The sequence below is a fragment of the Papaver somniferum genome, chromosome 11 (assembly GCF_003573695.1).
Source record: "Papaver somniferum cultivar HN1 chromosome 11, ASM357369v1, whole genome shotgun sequence".
Lineage (NCBI taxonomy): Eukaryota > Viridiplantae > Streptophyta > Magnoliopsida > Ranunculales > Papaveraceae > Papaver > Papaver somniferum.
In genome coordinates this window covers 36,705,477-36,727,388 of record NC_039368.1, presented here as the reverse complement: position 1 = coordinate 36,727,388, position 21,912 = coordinate 36,705,477, and the positions used below count along the sequence as shown (strand labels likewise).

Genomic DNA, 21,912 nt, shown 5'->3' with positions numbered 1-21,912 from the left:
ATTATTTCCAAACAATGGAACAACATCCTTAGTTCATATTCCACTACTCTTCTCTGCAACAGCTGTTTTTGATTTGGTGAAAGGTATTGCAGTACTAGGATTACTTGTTGCACCCTGTTCACCAAAAGGTTGTGAAGTCAAAGTATCAACTAAGGGAAACGGGATTGTACACTTACTGGTTGTACTGGACTCTCCTGCTTTGAAAAAAATAGTCGGTGCAGACCAAGTGAAAGAATTTTTGAGTGTTTCATTTTAGATATTCTTTCCCCTAATATTGACAATTTTTTCCTGCACTTGGGTAACCACTTCAACCTGCTTCTTTTCCTCAGGTTGTTTGTCACAATTTTTTATAGAGTGATCCAACCATCTGTAATGTTTACACAGTTTAAGGCTAAAGAGTTTGTAGGAAAACTCAAGCCATTCAGGCGAACACATTTCGGTAAACTTATGATCCATAAGGCAGTGAATGCTTAACTTTAACTTCTACCAGACATTCTACATTTTTTTCATCTTGACTTCTTCCATAAGGGTTTTTATGGGTTATGTATTTACCAGATGGAGCACAAATCTTTGTTAGATCTTCCTTATTTATGAAGCCGATAGCAGTGTTTTTAATGTGCAACAAAATCTTTGTTTTGTTAAAGCACTATTCATCAATGGACTGTGGACCTTGAGTAGGGCATTCAACTAAAACCATCAACTTTCCTAGGATAATCCAAGCTCCTCCTTTCTTTAGTAAATCAAAATCTTCGGTTTCTCTTAGATGAAATTCATAGAAATTTCTTCTCTTATCGAATAATTTGATTTGGACTCCTCCTATTAGATCCCAGGTAAATTTAACTTATTCAATTATTTTTGATAAGTCAAAAGATTTTTTACTGCACAATCTCCCTATAACAGTATTTTTCCAGTTTAAGATCTGAGGGGTTTGGGATGTTAGAGAATTCAGATAAACTTTGGGGGTAAAGTTGGGAGGGATGGTGAGTGAGTTCGCCATCTGTTTTGTCAAACTTTCAATGGTGTTATCCAATAATTTTTCTTTGTTTGTTTCAGAGGTATTGAATATGTTTAGATCTTCCATTTGGTAGATAAGAGAAGTTTCAATGGAGAAGAGACTCTCAACCACCCAAGAAATCTTATAGATGAGGAGAAATAACTGCAAATCTCTTATTGAATCCGAGTCGTTTCTAACCATCATAGTGATGGGACAATTGAGTGTAGTACAGTGATTCAATAGTTTTGAGACAATCAAATCATAGTTTTGAGGCACCCAGTCTATGTATTTTAAAAATATTTAGCAGTAGTTGTTTCATGGATTTCAAAACTTGTAGGTTTGTACTTACCCTATTCCTACAAGCTTGTGCGGTAAACATTTCCTCCAGTTGTCTGATTTGATTTTGTAGGTGTTGACCTACAATGGTTGTTGTTTTTAGATTTTTTTCTTGTAGACTGGTTTTTCTTAACTGAAAAATATTTCCCTCACCACCGTACGGATTTTGATAAACTAACTTATTTCAAGGAATTTCCATTTTTTATATTTAAAGAAGGCTAAAATCAATTTAAGATGCATACTGAAGTGAAAGTCACAGCCAAACAGGCACAAGAAACCACAGACCAAACACTTAAGCGAGCTTTTGGACACAGAAACAATTAACAGACTAGTAGTGGATTCAAAAAAATGAAATTAAGCTAGTCAAGACTAATGTACGAGAAATGCCAGAGAACCTGTAACCAAAAAGAAGTCACCAGGACAAGAAGAAAAAAAACTGATGAGACTAACAACAAGAAAAAAAGAAGATAGATAAAACAGATAACTTAAAAGCTTTAAAAACTTGAGAAACCAGTAGAAGAGGCAAGGTCTAAGGTTCTAAACAGTACCCATAAAAAAGAAGCAACCAAAGAGAAACTCTGAATTACAGAAAATTAGGAAAATTTGAAAATGGGAGATCACAACAAGACTAACAAGGGAAAAGGAGCAGCAATTGAGCAAGACTAACAAACAACTCAGTACTAGAAAATAGCTTGCACGGAGAATAAACTAAGAGAAATAGGCTAGCAGAAAGATGTGAAATGAAAAGACTTGTAACTATATTAAAAGAGAGCGGTAGAAATTAATTTGGACTTGAATTCGAAAACTAACCAAACTAGTATAAGTGCAGCAGAAATTATCAAACTTAACAACACAAGAAAGAAAATCAAAAAGACTGAATATAGATACTTATCAAAGAATGAGTGATCCCTGCAAGAGAAACCAAGGAAAAGAAGCCAAAATCGAGAGCTGTAGGCGACGCTTGTATTTTGGTGGTAGTAGTAGTCACAACTCAACCTTCACTGAAGAAGTTATACCATCTCCTTCTTCAAAGCTGTTCTAAGAAGGAAAATTGATCAATTTTAAAGTGTCTTTTTGGATCAAAGTGGAACAGAATGTAACTCGGTTTCAGTAGCTTTTCTCAATGTCTTAGTAGCTAGTGTCTTCAGTGTCTTAGGTAACAAAGTGTCTTTTGAATCAGTCTGTGATCAAAGTTTGAAATCTAAAAGAGTCTTATTTCTCTTTTTTGTATACTTAATCTATTTTCTTAATGTATCTTGGATAATCAGAACTTGCATCTGTTAGAAGATGCCTAGTAGGAACAATTTATGTTGAGTTCATCTGATCTTAGAATTTCCGATCAAATTCCGTTCTAAATTTTGTCGTAAAGCCGTTTAACGGTAAAATAACGGGCAAATAACGGTACAATTTAGCCTCACATTTGAAATTCCTTTCTAAAGTTTGTCTGAAAATGAATAAGGCGAGAAAAAGAGAGAAGAGAGAGAAATGGAGAATATGGGATTAAGAGATCTGGACGATAAACGTTAAGGATTAAGAGATCTGCAGAATGAGGTACCATCCTTGTCCGCTATATTGTCAATAATAGTGACAACAAGCGTTATATTTTTTTTCTAGGCTTCCGGGTAACAACATGCTCAGAGGAAATAACATCATCAATAAATTTAGTCAATTTTCTTGCCTCTGCATTGAGGACGATTTCATTATGGTTTACCTCATTAGTATCACCATCATGTGCAAGCTTATTAATGTCAATCTGTTCAACTGGATCATTAATTTGCGCCACAAAACACTTCATGATATACCTATTCATATGAAATAAATTCATCACTCGCTGGATTGTTTTTCATCAAATAAAGCATTGACGCAAACTTTTCGAAAAGATCAGTTAATTTTTGAACAATCACCTTATGTTTGTTAACCACATTTTTTTTATCTTCCCGAGTTTTTGCTAAGCTTTCAATTTTCTCCTCCATTTTTAGATTTTTGCCTTGGTTTGGCGGAAATGAAGCAGAATGATAATTTTTTTGAGAAGCAATGATTGCAAGACCTCATACACACAATATAAGATATCCTAGCTCTGATACACACACTAGGAGATATAGTAAAAGATACAATGAAATAGACTGTAAATAAGAAGTGAAGGTAAATGATTATGGTGATAGTTAAGAAGAAGGATAAATTATGATTAGAGGTGAAGATAATGGGTTTACTGACGAACCTTTCGTCCAAAGGATGATAGAAGAACCTTTACCTTCGAACATAAGTGTTAAACTAAGTTTCTGATAATTCAATTGGATATCCTTTCCATTGATTTCATATTTTTTTACAGAAGGATTATAAGATATTTCCATGACCCAACGTAACAAGAGATCCTATAAACTAGGGAATAATAAACACACTAATTCAAAACAGAACTATCCACCGTACTCTGCTAACATGTTCACAACTAATTCAACGACTAGCTCAATTCAATTTATTCTCTCCTAGCATATCCTTTTTACTGACGTAAAAGAATTAAATACCAACCAAAACAAAAATAATTTAAAAGACTCAAAAATGGACCGTAACATAAGACTAAGTCCTATGAGATAGTTTCGTTGATGGTTCAGCGCAGAGAAAATCAACTTCTCGATGTTTAGTTCAGCGCATATTGACTTATTTTTTGATTTGACGACTGAAATGATTGCGTTGTTCCATTTAGCGCGACCACAAAAATGGTTCATCCCATCTAGATACTAGATTAGAACTACCATAAGACTTTGGAAGTTATTCTCGCTGACGTAGACTTCCAATCTAGATGCTAGATTAGAAGACTTAGCCTCATCCCATCTAAAATACATTTTTTTTTTTTTGCGTAATTTACATTACAAAATGGATCCTTTTAACAATAATACTCCTTGTATCCGGTTTACATTGCTGTACCAGTTGACATACTGCTGGTGTGAGCTACAGAGGTCAAAAAGCATGCGCCCGCCATTTTTCCTCTTTGGTAACTAATCCCACCATAGTCTGTGGGTCCTTCTCCATCAAAAGATAAAGACTTCCCCTTTACATGCTTTAGGTGTGTACTGTATTCACATCCACATATCTTTTCCGGAGCCATGCGATGCCAATTAACAAAAATTTATGGAGTTTGTGGGTGGGAAGGGGTCAAACCCCTCACCTCCATCTTAGGAGGTTGATGGGATATCTCCACTAAGACGATTAGACGAATATATCCTACCCCCGAGCTCGAACCTTAGGGTCATCTGTTATGGGTTTGCTTTAGCAACGGTTCACACGCATCCCGACTGCCTCACAATTCTTCTTCAAATAAATTACTATTTTCTGTGTAGTGAATAACGCTCAATTTATACGTGTCCCTTTCGTAAGTACAGTTTGTCCATTTTGCCTTACTGTGGGACCCTTGTAAATATCTAGGTGGAATATCGCGGTTTAAACTGGATGAAGTGGGACACACTCAAGACACAGTTCTTCGTGCGAAATCACGTGGTTACTTTGTTCCAAATGTCTGTTTTTTATTGGACATAGGATCATGCTTAGTGGCATTTCGGTAAATAAGCGAAAATCAGTCACAAAACCAGGGACCGTATAATGTGAGAGAATATTAGGGGCGGGAAACAAAACTGCTATTCTTGTGTTATTATTACACGCACCGTTATTCATCCCTTGAAAAAACCAAAACGAAAGAAAGAGAAAAAGAAAGAAGAAAAAAATCTGTTGCTGTAAGTTGTATAGTCTGTCTGGTTTTCTCTATGGCCCCTTGTTTTTGCAAGACTCATCACCACCAGGTCTCTTCTTCTTATTCTTCTTGTATATTAGTATTCACTCATCCTTTACTTTTTACCCATCTTATAATCCCACAGAAACATCTTCTTCTCTTCAAATTAGATCTAGTCTAGCTATATAAAAGAAACTGATCAACTGAAGTTCTTTTGTTCTTTCTATTCTTAAGAGAATATCTGTCTTGGTTTAATTAAGAGAGAAAAGTACACTACACTAGTACTGGTTTGTTTGTACCTCTTGTTTATTCATCTTCTTATTAATTTTATGTACTCCTAGAGAGATCAGTATCTGTTATCAGACATATTTCTGTTTGGTTTTGTGTTTTTTGGCAATTAATATCAAGTTCGGATCTAGGAAAATGGATATGACATTTAAGAACAAGTTGTAGTCTAGTTTGTCGGTCGAGGAATCCGATAAGAAGATCTATCTATATATATATACAAAGATAAAAGATAGAGGGAAATTAAGAAGATAGAGAGAAACTGGTTTCAGGTTCGTTTGTTTGTTTGAGGGTGACAATGGAGGCAAGTGTAGTAGGGAAAAAAAGGAACAATGTAGTAGTGCTTGGAAACAGTATTTCTAGGAAGAAGAGATGTATAAAAAGAACAAAACAGTGCAAGAAACCGACAATGTCGATGACATTGCAGAAGTTGTTCACTTCTTGTAAACAAGTGTTCAAAGGACCTGGGACGATTCCAAACTCACTAGAAGTTCAAAATCTCCGGCACATTCTTGGTAAGCTGCTAATACTTAATTATCCGTACTGTTTCGAAATTAGTTAACTAATAGTTACAGATTTTTATTATACGATCAGAATACATGAATTTATATATACGCATTTAGGTTAGCACATGGTTTTGCAAAATACGATCATGCTATCTGTACGACTTTTGTACCTAGCTTTTTAATTACCAGCTCCAGGCAAACAAATCCTGTGACTAAACGCATGGGTCACTGCACCCTAATATGCACCCATTATGTTTCAGACATCATCCTCCTGTCGGCTTAACATTGTTCCAGGGACGTAGCTAGTATGTGGCAAGTGTCCTTCTCGTGCCATGTACTAGCTCAGTCCCTAGAAAAATGTTAGGCCTTTGGTTTGCACAATTGCACCTATAAATTTGACCCTACCAACATTTGTTTTTGGCTAAGTTGCTTTGATATTCAACAGCTGGGATATAAAACTGTACAAATATAATTTTGTGCGTCTATAACTTTTTCCTCGATTCACTTGAGAGCAAGGCTTTGAGATTTGAACACTTTATGCATCTATCTATTTTTCATACTTGTGCTCGCACACTTCTACTGTTGCTAGATGACTAATAGTGTCATGTGGAACCTATGCAATAATAAGATAAGACTATGAATGATTCTATGAATGTCTATGGATGATTTTTCTTGACTTTTTACATTAGAGAAATGGATAAATTAGAAAGTGACATGACATGAAGCTTGTTCCTTCATTTGAATTATTTCTTATGGGAATCTTCCTTAATTTCATTTTGGCTCTGTTTTAGATAATATGAATCCAGAAGATCTTGGATTAAGCACGGATTTGCTTTTCTTCAAGTCTGGTGGTGTTACTGCAGGAACTCCAAGTATTACATATACTACTATATGCAAAACTCAGAATTTCTCGGTAAGGGCCGATTCTTGAAATCCAAGTATCTCATCTGCAAATGTATTTGTTTGAAGTTGATAAAATCTCATTAGCCCTTAAATGTTTTTTTCTTTCCAGATGTGTCTTTTCTTTCTTCCTCCATCTGCAGTCATTCCACTTCATAATCACCCAGGAATGACTGTTTTCAGTAAGCTTCTTCTAGGATCAATGCACATCAAATCTTATGATTGGGTTGATTCTGACATGGCTACGTCCTCACAATGTTCGTTCTTCTGACTTTCTCTCTCTGTTTCATGTTTCTCTTTATTGTTTCCCAACAAATTAACTAACAAAGTGATCTAGTTAGTGTTTCTGAATAATAGATTGTAAAATATTAGGTTACATGAATTTACTGGTAGCTTTCAAAATGAAATAAAATGAATTTCCTGGTAACTCTCCGTTCTAAGCAATGCTGTCTTTGTGCTTTTGCAGTAAGATTAGCAAAGTTGAAGGCTGATAATGTCTTTACAGCTCCATGCAACACGTCTGTACTTTATCCCACATCTGGAGGCAATATCCATGCCTTCACTGCCTTAACACCTTGTGCATTGCTTGATGTGATTGGACCTCCTTATTCGAAAGAAGATGGTCGAGACTGCTCATACTACAGAGATTTTCCATGCTCTGTTTCTATTGGTAAGTGTAGCCTGTTGAATGGAGAATGTTTATATTGCTATCTTCGAAGGAATTTTTAAATCTTCTAGTCATACCCCCAATATGAATTAGTAGTTAGCCTCCTACAAACTGTGTCATCTATTTACACCTGACACCTGTAAGACTGATAGGCACCAGAATGAGTATAATTATAAGTTGATAAAAACAGCTAATAAACACCAGAATGAGTACAAGTTGATAAAAATGGTTAAGGAAGGGGAGCAGAGTTTTATGTTCTATTCCTATTAAAAAGAAAATAAGAGGAGTTTTATGTTCTAACACAGAACGAAGATCGAATCTAAGCAAAATAACCACCAAGAATCTTGTCTGGTCAACTGGTCCTTAGTTTCGCAGTAGTACCCCTAAACAAACAGTAACCTGGATTGGTCTTAGTGCATCGTGTTGGTTGGTGCTAATGAATTACTTGCATGTTGGTGGATTTTCTTTTTTAAAACTCACGTTGAAGAGATTATCACTTTCTTCTTCTTGGTGTATCAAATATGCCATTTTTACTGGTGTTAATGTTCTTCTACGCCTTTCTTTCTCAGACAGTGCCGTGGATGTAGCGCTAGAGAGGAGAAACTGGTGGAACATGTCATCTAAACCATGTAAACCTCTAAAACAACAGTGTTTTTACAAGGCAATCAAATATTAATATGCATCGATCACTATGCTTCTCGTGGATTTAGATCCTACCATTTTCATTGATATTAATATTTTTTTGGTTTGGTGCTTCATTTTCAGGCTGTCCCATGGACGAAGCTTTAGAAGCTTTAGAGGGAAAAGACGTTTATGGATTGTTGGAGGAGATCGAGATGCCCAAGGACTTGAAGATGGAAGGTATCGAGTATTTGGGTCCACAAATCATCCATGAAGCGGCTGTATAAATTTAGACTTGGCAACTTTCTCAGTAGAATCAGGGGTGTTCTTTATGTCCTCTTCGCTTTTGAAGTAGAACTGTAACTTTTTTTAACAGAGTTAGGAGTGTTCTTTGCTTTCTTTTGTTTGTTTATAAGTTCGGAAAAACAGAAGTCTAGAAAATTCTGTACAAAAGTTGGAGCTTCAAAGCAGTAGACATCTTACAGCTCTTTCGTGTAATACGAGTCCCACAATGCATGCCGTATAGCTTTATCAAATTCCTTAAATTTTCCTTTTTATTTATTTATGATAGTTAAGTGGATGTGGATGCCCACAAGAGTTTGGGCCAGCGGCCTGTCATCCTTAAGAGCTTTGAAGATAGTACTAGGAGGATAACCATGGAAACAGGTTGCAGTTGCATTGACCTGAGAGGCCAATGCAATGGCTGCCTGATTTGCTTCACTACGACATAAAGATGGCATAATTGTTTCCTTTACTCTATTCAAAGCCATGATGTCTTCTTTGATGTCCTCTGACCTGGAATGTATTCTCCAGTCTATGCCTGCTTCTTTCACTCCTAATTTGCTTGAATGACTCCAAGACTGGTAATTTATTTCTGGTAGGCTGCTTCGCCTGCTGTATTCCTGGGACATCTAGGGCCGGCAAGCTGCTATGACCATTGGATTGTTTCCTTAATGCCCTGCACCTCCACTTCAGTGAGAGTAGTTCTGCACTTTCTTACCCTTGTATTCCCGCATCAACTAAGAGAGCATCTGTAAATAGGAGTGCTTTGGTCCCATGTAAAAGCACAATTAATTTTTGCATCTCCAAAGTTGGGAAAAGTCCAATGCTTTGTGCTGGTCATATGAAATTGAGTCCTTAGTCTTGTTGCCTTATCATGTTCCTCTATTCCATTTCTGTTGATATGGATTGTGGAAACAGATAATGTTCAGAGTGGTATCCTCTCAAATGTGGATTTGTTATCCATTCCCAACTTCCCAAATTCAGGAGCCAGACTTGTGATTTTAGGATCAAGTAGGTGCCTAGATTTTGATTGTCTACAAAAGAAGCTCACTCTCATCTCTTTTAAGAGAGAAACCCTACAAAAAAAGATGTATCAATTAAGGTGGATATTGATTCAAGATTCGTCTACAACAACAATTGTTTTTGTACACATTCCATAAGAAAAGAAGTATTTTTATGAAAATATTACATGAAAGCAAACTTAAAAGGAGCAGCCATAAATGCAGATACTGAATCAACAAAACATCTTTTACAGCAGACTGTGATTTCGAAATTTTCTTCGGTAAACAAACAGTAAATGCAAGTTCAAACCGGTTACAACCACTTCAGATGTTTTTTTATTGGCAGAACGAAGATTGTGGTTCTCTCGATTTTCATTACTGTTATAACCTTTTAGTCAGCTGTCCAGCTTTGCTCCACCATTTCTCGCACTCTTCGGTTGTACTCACGCTTATTCTCGGTGAACATGCGTGCTGCCTCTGAATTTGCCGGGGAGTTCGGATTTGGATCACAGAGAAGAGACTGAGAAAGACACAGAGAGATGTGTCCTAGAGTTAGTACTCAATCATATGTGAATGTCAAAAACAATACAAATATGCACGATCCATGCAATGATCTGTGGAGCGTATATGTCTGCGTGTTTTAGAATCAGAACCCACACTTTTAGACAAGCTGAATACATGATTTAACGAATGGTGACTCAGTTCATACTGCTGTAGAATCGTTGACGGTACAAATGACTATTTAAGAAATCACGGTTCATAAACGCAAGGGTAGCGACTTAAAACTTCAGAATTAGAACAAATGATCAAAGGAAGTCATACCTGAATGGAAGTCAGTATAGCTGCAACGTCATATATAGGACTCCATTGGTTCTGTAAGATATCCAAGCAAATGCTTCCGTCCGCATAGACTGATAAGAGGCCAGAAAAATGAAGTTAAAGATACTGAGAAAAGCTTTAGAATATTTCATGGAAACGACACTTGCCCAACTTGGGGAGTTAAGAGAACGTTTATGTAACTGCTTACAATAGTTTTGATGAACATTAAATAACGAAGACAAGAAAAGAGGTTTAGCGTATAACATACTGTTTGGATGAAACATTCGGGAAACAAACCGCACTGTAGGAGGTTTGTTAGGATAATCCTCTGTGAACTGCAGTGTCAGCTTAAACGTTCCTGAGGAAGCCCAAAAGAATTAATATACGGAAAGACAACCTTTCAATCAGAATATTCTACTAAAAATATCTGCAATAAAATTTTAAAAACAAACGAGTCATGTTAACACCAAAACGTACCAGCTTAAACTTTTAAATACTGAAGCACCATTTAACTAGGTGCTTCTAGAAGAGGATAAGAACTAAAAGCTTACGATGAAGATATAGAACATCTGTGAACTTAAAATAGCATCAGAAGTAAAAGCTACCTCAAGATCCTAAACTACACAACACTTGCAATCAAGCTAAAAAGTTTTTAAGGATGAACGATGTTACCCAGACTTCACGATTTACTACAATTTACAACAGGTGAAATGCAATCCAAAGTTTTTTACACTAAACAGTATTGGTGAGGGCAAGAACGAAGCCCTAAGCAGTGACGAGAGTACGTAGGGATGGAACTTACAAAATGCCATACAGAGTATCCACATATTAAATCAATTAATATACTAGAAGCAAGAATCTTCAACTTCAACTACAAAATATTTGCATCCAAACATTAAAATGCCTCTCCTGTGCATGTCATTGTGATCGGAGAGAAAAATTTACCAGTGCCTATAACAGCCAGCTCAACCCTCTAACTTAATAGGTGGTAGTGGAGCAGCTTAATTACAGAGCAAATAGTATTAACTAGATAAACTCTATGCCTGAAGAAGCATCATGTTACTATACTTGAACCTTGTGGAGAGCAATATAAGTCTCCAAGCAAAGTACACAAGTCTATGCATGAGAGGAGAACTCGTAAAAAAACATATTTTTCAGAGCAAATGTAATTGCCACTAACATCATAAATCAATAAAATACTTGATATAAAAAAGCCAGCCTTGATAAAAGTAGACATTTGCGCGCCAACTTAATAATCGAACACAGAAATTAAGCCTATGCACCCACGAATGAGTCAATCAAAATGAAAAATTCAATAAGATTATAAACAAAAGCATGAACAAGTTGAAAATCAATATCACTTAAACATCAAACGCCATAGCAGCTTACAATCCTCGTACAAAAATAAAAAACAAATCATTTCTTATACAAATCCAGCTCTGAGCTTCGGAGTTCTCTTATGATTCATTAGAAGTAAGACTTCATCGATCTTAAACTCAACAGTATGGCAATAATTTCAAATAATTAAACAGCAATACTATAAAATCGTGATTGAAAAGACTAAACAACTCACCTCCATCCCATGGGGTATCATCAGGTCTGCAATTGAAAATCAAACCACAGAGATAACTTCAATTCCTCAATCAATATGAAATCGAATGATAAATAAAAACCCTAATGAAAATTAAAATTAAAAAGAGGAAATTCATACCCAAATATCACAGCGTTCCATAGAGTGATATTATTATCATGAGGAGCTCCACTGATACCAGCAGGTGGATCTTGCTGTAGTCTCTTGAAATCCCTCATCAATCTCTTCCTTGCAGGTGTTGACATGATTTCACCCCCTACCTCTTCTTCCTCTTCGTTGTGTGCTTATAAATATGAAGAATTAGGGTTTTTAATGGATCCAATTCGGAGATTGAATACTTTTCTTATCTGTCTTTATCTATTTCTACTCTTTATCTCTATCTCTCTCTCTCAAACGAAGAGGAGCAGAAGGTGAGAGAAAATATATTTTCCTCTGAGTAAAAAGAGATCTCGTTTTGAGATACTTCTACTTCTACACGCTATTATTGCCGACAGTTGTAGTAAAATCAAATCATATTTTAATGTCTCTGACTGAATTGCATTTTCTTGGTAACCCATCTACCGCTTCTCGTTTTAGGAGTTATAGGACAAGTCGCGTGGCAGAGTGCCTGCCTACATCATACCCAAACCCGCCTGTACTTGTTAAATCCGTGGATTTTAATCGGAATCCGCCCGTTATGGGTGCGGGGTTGGTTATGAAAATAGAAACCTGTTATCTATGAGTGAGAGGTTGGTTTTAGCTAATACCCGCCCGAAAACCCATCAATCACATGCTCATCACCATTTTCTGCATTGTCTTCCTTGTATCCCTGATCCCTCCATCCATCATCTTGTAATTGAAGAATCTGTTGTCATGCCAAGGTTCGAAAATTGTTCATTGATATTGTTGTCTTTCTGGTTTCCATTTGCAGCAACTTAATTTCTTCTCATATCCTGACCAAAGTTAATGGACATGTAGCAGCGTACTCTCCATTTATGGAGTTCATGAATTCCCTACTCTTTTTCTATTTAATTCAACCATGCGGATGCAATATCATGGTCCACGAACTCTCAGTTTTCTTGTTGATCTCTATTCTCATGTCACTGGTAAGCACACTGTTCTTTGGCGTTATTCTGGTGGTTTCTTGTGGATCTCCATGCTAATGGTTGATGTGCTACATGTTTTTAGGAATGAAGTCTACGTCGTTAGATGAAACTTCTTGGGAGAAACTTGACGACCCTTCAGTTCTTGCGAAATTGGAAGACACCAAAGAAGAAAGTTACAGATTTTCTCATGGATAAAGTCCCCAGAGAAATTACTTAATGAGGAGAAATATCTGGCACTGACTACTGCATTTGTCATACTTACATTGGTTTGCTTTTTTCTTCCATCACTACTCGCATGCATTTGTGAATGATTATTGAATACAAATCGGGTTTAAACCCAAACCCGCCCAACCCGTAGCGTACGGGTAACAAAATCTGCCCGTTGTTTGTGGGTGCGGGGTTGGTTGTGAAAATAAAAACCCGCAGTTTATGGGTGCGAGGTTGGTTTTAGCTAATACCCGCCCACGTGCATCCCTAATTTGGACAGCTTTATGATCGAAAATGCTAAACGTCCCCCAAAGAAATCCCCCACAATCGTCCCCCACCTCACATACCACACCAAATAGGACCCTTCTGCATTTACCCAGCCCCACTTCCCTTGTCAAATGAGTGGACAAGATTGATGCCACGGGTGGACAGATTTGGGGGACGATTGTGGACAAGATTGATGCCACCTAATTGTGGGGACGATTGTCCCCCACTTCCACTTTATGATATACCACCAACATCAAGACTGACTACGGTAGTCATTGAGTCGTCGCCATGCGCACCATCGGGCATCAAAAATGCTTTTACATACCCCGGATTCTTAGACTGGTTCGGCGATTTCTGTGGGGATGGCTAACAGGTGGTCTGGCAAACTCTATGCACTACTATGGTAGTATTGTTAAACGATGGAGTTTCTATCGAATGGTATTAAGACTCGTTAGTTGTTCGGTGGGTAGTCTATCTCCAACGACTATTTTTCTGTCGCTAAATATGTGAAATTCAAGCACAAAATTTACCCCAAAATTTTTATACGAAAAAAAAATTATTTATATCTTCTCCCAAAAGTATTCAAATGGAACAATTTGAAAGCCAAGTTGATTTAGCAATCCAATTTGATTTTTTTGGAGTGGTGCTCGAAGCCGGTTAGCAGGATATGTGACAATTATAAAGAAATAGGTGAAAAACAAAGCAGCCTACAAGTTTTGGATGTTGACCCAATCAAACTTGTAGCTAAGAAATGGCAAAGAAGAGTTCAAGGCAAGGAAAATTTGAAGGCAAAGAAGAAGATAAACAATGGAGACTTCGTTCATGAGCGCATTGATTGGAAGTTATGTGAAATGGTGAAGATAAACAAGATGAAGGACATTGTGTATGATTTTTATTTTTAAAGTCTTTAGTTTAGGTTATGTGTTAGAGCAATGCTCGGTTGAACCCACTATCATTGTTATGTAAAGTTAGTTATCAAATTTAGATGACATAATACATTCTTGATTTAGTTTACTAAAGTCAGTTTCAGACGAGATTAGGTTTAAATAGTAGAGTAGGTAATCAATGTTATCATTGAAGAACGAAGATTGAAGACTACACGAAGACATATTGGAAAACTTCATGAAAGGTTAGTAACAAATTCTTGATTCTCTTGTTTACTCTATCTCTCTATCTATCGAAACAAGTGCGCGCTCTATGGAACAATCCCTATGACGGTAAATATATATTTATATATACGCTCGAGGATATTCGAGCCTATAAACTTTATGAGAATGGCCTTTATCACTAGAAAGATCCTCATGTTGTAGTGAATGATAATACAAATGCAAAGGGCCAAGAATCACTCAATTCCGAGTTATAACGAATAAGTTATGAGTGATTTATTAAAAAAAACATTTTTAAGTGTGGCTAAGGTTGATTTCGTGAATAGGAAAGTGTACACGAACTTTTAGCAACAGTTCGCGAACCTAAACCGTGAATACGTGATTAAAATCCTATTTGGGTCAAGTATTTGGGTGTTTCCTAACCTAGATAAGGTAGCTTTGTTTCCAAGCAAACCAACCTTGATCATTCACTACAAATAAGGATTTCATGTAACCACACAATCTATCCCATGAAAAATTGTGTTTGGTTGCATAAGGTTGTTTTCCATATCTTTGTTCTTCACGAACAAGAGTGAGATTTCAAAAGACTTTACTTGGTGATCGTAAATCACAGGGAAGTTACCTTCTTTGATAGTTACGAAACGTATTCTTATGTGCTTTCCATAAACCCTAGATTAATACAAATCAACAACCAAATACAAGTTTTAAGATCTTTAATCACTATAAATTTGAGTACTCAAGGAAGAAGAATTATCCCAACATCCTCACTTCCTTATTAAAATATGAATATTTCACTTTCTAATTTCTTTCTCTCAGCATTGTTCATGCTCATGTTTTCAGTCATGAACTCGTTAGGTTTTCCCTTAACAGTATAACCAATATGTGGACCAATCCATCTTTCGGATGCGATTTCAGTGGGAAAAAAATTATTTTTCATGGAATTATGATAGAAATAAGTTTGAGGACAAAAAGGTAAAATTGCTTTTGCACTGAGACAAAACATCTCTCATCTTGTATTAATTCTATTTCTAAAAAAGTCACATTAAACATTTGAACTTCCCTATCCACATAGGAAAACACATCATTTGGGATCAAATGAGCCAGAATTTTAGTTGGGATAAGTAGCATTATTTGGATATGATAACCTATTATAAATATTATTTCCTAGTTTGTACAAAAAAATAAATAAACAAAGCTAGTGATTAAGAAACAAAGAATTAAAAAAAAAAACCTAATTTAAAGAAACATGTTTGTGTACAAAATTAAATGTAAGAAGAAAGAAAATTAAAACCTAACCTCCTTATCGACTAACTGTCATAAAGTTTTCACTTTATTGGATTTCGGTTTCTATAGAAGGATGAGTGTATTTTGAGTTGAGTTGAGCCACGAATAATATTTTTATCGTTCATTGAAGACTGCCTCAAGGTTAAGGTGAAAATGAAAAATGTGTTATCAGTAAATTACCGTGGTTAATAAATTGTATTAGTTTTTGAAAATTCAATGATAGTCAATGTATACTGTAGGTACTAAACTCCAACCGGACAAAGATTAGCACCAAACTTCAACCTGGACAAATGTTGGTAGCAAGTCACATTCTGGCTAAAATATAGGTGCTAAACGACATAAGAACCTATTTTTATTTAATAATTTCAAAACGGAATTGATAAAAGAAAGTAGACGGTTTTGATACTTGTCTTTGTTCATGCAAGGAGAATGAGAAAGAAAAGAAAGACAAAATCTAAACCAAGATCAGTTCTTATTTTTTACATCTAATTTACTTTTCAGTCATATCAATTTTAACATGAATAGTGGCCCAAGTCTAAAACTATAAACATCAGTTGGGATACATATCATATATGTAACAACATGTTTTGTTTTTTTCACTATACACCAATTTATTTGTTTATGTGCCTCTTCTATCTAGATACTGGGTAGTCACTATCATGGTAGTGAAAATCAAATAGCATTCCCTTTCCGCTTTCTTCTTATTTATACCACTATTTCGTATAATAAGTCTTTTTTATCCTTTTTACAAAAATATAATTTCCTAGCTCATTGTCCTTTACAAATACCCTCGAATTCTCCCCATGATCGTCTTCCTCATCAAAAACAACAAGCCCTTCATCTCAATTAAAACAACTTATTTATCCAAATCTTGAATTATATATGGATGGATTTTCAACTTTTTAAACTCAATAATAATATCATATTTTTCTCTAACAATGAAGATCAAATCAAACAAACACAAACTATTTGTTTTTCCCTTCGTCCCATATTGCTTTTTGTTAATACCCATTATAGTTAATCGGAAACCAATTCAACTAAGTATGTTTAATCTAAACAGAGGACCACGTTCAATGATCTTCATATTTACGAGAAAGTGAAATTTAATGTTGATGCTTCATATGCTCATGCAGATGAGAGCTTAAGTAATACTGAATTTTACTAATCGAGTTAAAGGAGTATAGTGATACTTCCTGAAAGACAATTTTGCACCTATCCTTCTAAATAATCCAGATACCAATCATTAGTGACCCTCTATCATCAGAATAAGTATTGACATCAAGAAACCAGCTCGCAAACCATTCTGACACAGTAGGACACTGGTCTCTAACAACGTCCATGTTAATATGAACGCCTCTCCAAACTGCCCTAGCATGTCTGCAATCAAAGATGATATGCTCGATAGGTTCCACCCCATTACCACAAGATCCACATCGAATATCATTCACTTCATTGTTATGCTTTGCCAGCTTACTTCTAGTAGGATGACACTCATGAATCCATTTCCAAGCAAAGAGTTTAATTATGTGTACTGCACTGCATCTGCATAAATTTTTCCAGACTTTTGGCTGAATAATCCTTCGATTAACTTGGAACTCCCTGGAGCATTTGGTTAGGTGATTGTAAGCACTTTTAACTGAAAATTTACCGTCTTTTCTTGGAGTCCAGACCATAAAAGTGTTATAAACTAAGTTTATCTATTAAAATGCCCTTCGTGTCTAAGTTTAGGGTTTACATGTCTTAGACACCAAGTCTTCTATCTATATATATAAATAGAGGCTTAAACATTGTGTTTTATACACATAATAATAAGAATTCCTCTCTTCTTTGCTCTCTATTTTATGTCTCATTCCTTATACACAAGACGTTATCAGCAACGTAACTCTACCGACTAAACGAAAAAAAAAATCTACGGGTTAATTTTTTTATCACATATACGGACACTATATATCAGAGGGATATCTTAATATTTGTTTTTTAAAATAAATTATTACATAATCTTTTGATATTTCAGAACTAACTTTATTTGTCCTTTTATAGATCAAATCCGATCCGGTCATAGCACTCACAATATACTATACTAGGGGGATGTTGATTCTCTAATCCTAGTTGACAGTTTGGTCTGCGGGACAAATCAAAACTATCCATGGATTCCATCAAAGATTCGTGAGCCAATAGCAATGGCTAAAATCTCAATAATGTTTTTATATTTTGACTAATTAATATTTTGTTTGAGTTGTTTTATTTTTTAATTAATTATTGTACATATTGAGTTATATTACTATGTAAGGGTGACAATATTCATTGATTTCCTTTCTTCTCAAATTTTTTTGTAGAGAAAGAAAAAATTGTTTACAGTTTTTATCTCTGTAATGAAACTGTAATCATCAAAAAAAAATTGGTGTTGTTTCTTTTCCTCTATTTAAAGAAAAAGAAAAAGTAAAAATCTATTGAAAGATGGTCTACAGTTTCTAATTCTATCATGAAATTGTAATCACCAATAATTGGTGTCATCACGATTTAGCTACCTTTACGGTAGTTAATCGCATGCATGGTTGAAAAACCTACGGCCAATTAAATTTGGTATCCTTGTCTGTTAGATAAGGATCATGTATATGGTTTCTATTTCTTTACAAGAAACCATACATTGACCACAAAAGTGGATTTTTCCATCGCGATGACTAAAACAACGATTTTTTATTTTATTTTGTCGATACGAGAGTTTGACAAATCATATAACCTAATTGATGGTAGATTGACATATTTTCTAATTTTTGGCCAAAAAGGAGTGAATTTTTCGACCACATTGAATTTTTTTTCTTTTAAAATAGATAATGACAATGATTTCTTTATTTTCTTAAAAAGAATCATATAAGCCAATTGAAACTGGTTTCTCTGTAAATCCTAGAAGGATGAGATGTCGTTATCATGTATTACAAATATCAATGAATTGGAGAATTGCTGCTTTCCTGAAGGATATTTAACAATTTTTAGTTATCTTCCTTGTATTATTATCCAAAATTTGAAGTTGTTCCACTTGTAGTTGGAATTGGACGCTAAAGAACAAAAAGTGTGCACCCGGCTTGTTAGCCTATATAGTTAGTCCTTGAGCGACTTAATTGATCTTTCTATAAATTTTTTTGCTAACATAAGTGTTCAGAATTTTATTCTATTTTTTTAGAGAGTTCGCATATTTTATATGTTTTTGTACCAATTAATGTTGGGTTTCAAATGTAATCCATGGTTGATGTTAAATATGTATGTCTATTAAGACTACATTTTTTAAGTCGAAAGACAATATTTGAAAATAAGTATATGTCTCGAATTAGTCGGATAATACTTTACGAAACTTGTTTTCGTTTTTATGAGATGAAAATATTTCAGCCATAATTAAGGGGAGAATATACACTACCAGCAAAAAAAATTGGTGTTAATTAACTTCAATGTTATATTCGTTTCTCTCCCATCATTACCAAATCGAAAAAGGATGCTTTTGACTAGGCGTGAAATGTTTCATTTGCTTTTATATATTCTTTTGCCTCTTGAAAGGCAAATCCAGTCACATATAGAAAAAAATAGCATTTTAGAATAAGTTACAGACAGTACTTCAATAGAGTATATCAAAACAAGATTCACATTCTCATAGTTCGTATCTCCTCACTGGAAGATGAGGAGATTATAATGCCTGCGGGCGCTGGTACCAGTATTTATGTGATTTTTTTTAAAGATATGCATACACTTGAAAATCGTGTAGGATCGTGATAAGCTAATATGATTGTCGAATATTCGGTCACAGTAGCTACCGACATAAAAAAAATGGTGGTTTTGAACCCCTTAGCAAAGGAATATTGATATATGTGATTGGTTGGCATACAATCCAAAATAAGTTGGATTAATTTCTCGATTAACGCAATTTTAGATCCAATACTTAACACCATAAAATTGCCAAGCCTATTACTTACAGGTTGGTGTGGTTATAATGTGTTATACGGCAATCATATTAGCTTATAATGGGTTTACCATTTATAATGCGTTATATGATCGTTAATGACACTTGTTTGTTGAAATAGATTGAAAATCTATTAGGTGAATAAGAAAGCCGCTTTGGAATCAGACTGAGTTGAGCTATACAACTCGGCGACCGAATCAACGAAATTTTCTTATAGTTTTTTGTGTTTTCTCATCAATTTCATCGTCTCAGGTGAATTTTGATTTCAGTTTCCTGATTAATTCAGGTGTTTCTTCTATTTTGTAATAATGTTTCGATGTGTTTAACTGTGACAATATGTCGAATCATCCCAATAATCAATCATACTTTGAGATGATTAAAAATCTCAGATTTGATTCTACTTCATCTCAAGAATTCTTTAGTACTTCAGTTTTTATTCCTGATGAGGAAATTGATGCAAGTTTAAGTGAATGGAGATTTAGTTTGATTGGTCAATTAGATCTTGTAAACTTAAGTTGGCTGTTGAAGAATCGAGTTTGAGAACGCTAACTCTCAAAGGTAATTGTCCATTCATCCCTATTGGTAAAGGTTTTTTTATTATTAAGTTGGACAATGGTGAGGATATGAAGTATATATATGAAGGATTCTGGGAAATTGAAACACAAGTTCTTAGACTCAGATTTTGGGAGCGTGATTTCAAACCAGAATTACAAAAAATTTCTACTGCTTTTGTATGGATTGTTTTTCCTGGATTATGTATAGAATATTGGACTGAAAATATTCTAATGGCAATGGGAAGAGTTCTTGGTAGACCAATTCGGGTAGATGAAACAACTTTGAAAAAGGATATTGGTATTATGCAAGCATATTGGTTGAAATTGATCTAGCTAATGTGATTCCCAACAAGGTTTGGGTCGAAACCAAATATGGCAAGTTTGAACAAGAGGTGAGAGTCTATAAACTTCCTAAATTTTGTAATCATTGCAAAACATGGGTCATTATGTTGCTGAGTGTAGACTCAAAAGAAAGCAAAAAACTCTGAAGGGTGAACCACAGATGATGCATCATCATCAATGGAGCTCCCAAAAAAATTCAGCATCAATCTCAGAATGCATTTGATATCTGCTTTACTCCAAATAATATGACTGTATCACAGCCTGGTGATCCAATAATACATGAAGTGGAGGAGGGATAAATTATTACTCCTACTTATGATCAATACAAAGCTCAAGAGGACATCTGTGGTGGGTTCACTGGTACTTTAGAATCTACTAAAGAGTTTCTTGAGTTATCAGCTGAGAAAGTGTTGGAGGTTGGAACAAGCATTCCTTCTTTAAACAATAATGTTGGTGTTTCAAATTTGGTGACACCATCTGTGGTGGAGCCTGATGAAATTATTTCTGCTCAAGTTCTGTCAAATATTACTGTTGAGACTGATAAAATGGGTAAATGGAAGGATGTTTCAAGAAAGCTTCAAAATCAAGAAAACTCAATGTAACTGCAGAAGGAGTAAATGGGGGTAAGACTATTATTTCTCCAAGCAAATTTAATGCTCTTATTGATGTAGCTGAAAAGCAAGATACGGGTTTTTCAATAGTTATTGGTAGACCTACTAAAGGGAAAGTTAAAGGTATTCCTACAGTTACAACTAGAAAGCAAGCTAGTAATTTAGTTAAAATGAACCATGGTGGGGAGAGTTCAAATACCTCTCAAATTTCTCAATCTCAATGAAGGTTCTCTATTGGAATATCAGAGGCTTGAGAAAACTTCAAGCCAAAGATAAACTTAGAATTTTAGTTCATCAATTTAGTCCTTCCTTATTATGGGTTGTTGAACCTAAAGTAAGAGTTTCAAGTAGCATTTTAAAAAAATTGAAATTAGCTGGAATGAATCAGACTATAATACATAATTCTAGTGACAGCTCAAAGGGAAATATTTGGTTATTCTGGCACATGTTTTTATCATCTCCAACTGTAGTGTCTTCCACAAAACAAGAAATCACTATACAGGTGGGAGAAGTTTTAGTTACAGGAGTACATGCTGCATGTCTTACTTTGGATCGAAGATGTCTATGGGAAAAACTTATAAGTATAAATGAATTAAATCTTCCATGGATGGTCATAGGTGATTTTAATATAGTTTTATCTGGTGAAGAAAAGAAAGGTGGTAAAAGACCTCTCAGAGTGTCAGTGCAAGATTTCAGGGAGTGTGTAGAATCATGTAATTTAATACAAGCTCCAAGGACTGGGATTAAATATTCATGGTGCAATAACAGGTGTGGAAAGAAAAGA

General features: G+C 35.1%; 2 protein-coding genes across 3 annotated transcripts; one reads left to right on the top strand and one right to left on the bottom strand.

Moving 5' to 3' along the window:
- Window positions 1-5,007: 5,007 nt before the first annotated feature.
- Window positions 5,008-8,610, top strand: LOC113321535 (plant cysteine oxidase 2-like). 2 transcript variants are annotated; one of them, XM_026569433.1, is made up of 6 exons: window positions 5,011-5,851; window positions 6,634-6,755; window positions 6,855-6,999; window positions 7,209-7,412; window positions 7,979-8,038; window positions 8,175-8,610. In XM_026569433.1, exons 1-6 carry the CDS (start codon window positions 5,635-5,637, stop codon window positions 8,315-8,317), a joined length of 891 nt encoding a protein of 296 aa, XP_026425218.1. In that variant the 5' UTR covers window positions 5,011-5,634; the 3' UTR covers window positions 8,318-8,610. The 2 variants fall into 2 exon arrangements, with proteins under 2 accessions (XP_026425220.1, XP_026425218.1); XM_026569435.1 differs by lacking the exon at window positions 7,979-8,038 and having other exon boundaries at window positions 5,008-5,851.
- A 791-nt stretch (window positions 8,611-9,401) lies between these two features.
- On the bottom strand, window positions 9,402-12,234 carry LOC113321536 (ubiquitin-conjugating enzyme E2 2). Its single transcript, XM_026569436.1, has 5 exons — window positions 11,844-12,234; window positions 11,706-11,731; window positions 10,401-10,490; window positions 10,136-10,224; window positions 9,402-9,833 (listed from the first exon to the last, which is right to left on the bottom strand). Exons 1-5 carry the CDS (start codon window positions 11,966-11,968, stop codon window positions 9,705-9,707), a joined length of 459 nt encoding a protein of 152 aa, XP_026425221.1. The 5' UTR covers window positions 11,969-12,234; the 3' UTR covers window positions 9,402-9,704.
- Window positions 12,235-21,912: the final 9,678 nt, after the last annotated feature.

Bases quoted from the DNA above. Each gene is read 5' to 3' on its own strand.
- LOC113321536 (XM_026569436.1), bottom strand. From the start codon at position 11,968: ATGTCAACACCTGCAAGGAAGAGATTGATGAGGGATTTCAAGAGACTA. The intron at 11,732-11,843 runs GTATGAATTTCC...TTTCAATTGCAG, and splicing joins TGGAACGCTGTGATATTTGG to ACCTGATGATACCCCATGGG. The intron at 9,834-10,135 runs GTATGACTTCCT...TGTCTTTCTCAG, and splicing joins CTATACTGACTTCCATTCAG to TCTCTTCTCTGTGATCCAAA.
- LOC113321535 (XM_026569433.1), top strand. From the start codon at position 5,635: ATGGAGGCAAGTGTAGTAGGGAAAAAAAGGAACAATGTAGTAGTGCTT. The intron at 6,756-6,854 runs GTAAGGGCCGAT...TTTTCTTTCCAG, and splicing joins GCAAAACTCAGAATTTCTCG to ATGTGTCTTTTCTTTCTTCC. The intron at 8,039-8,174 runs GTAAACCTCTAA...CTTCATTTTCAG, and splicing joins GAACATGTCATCTAAACCAT to GCTGTCCCATGGACGAAGCT.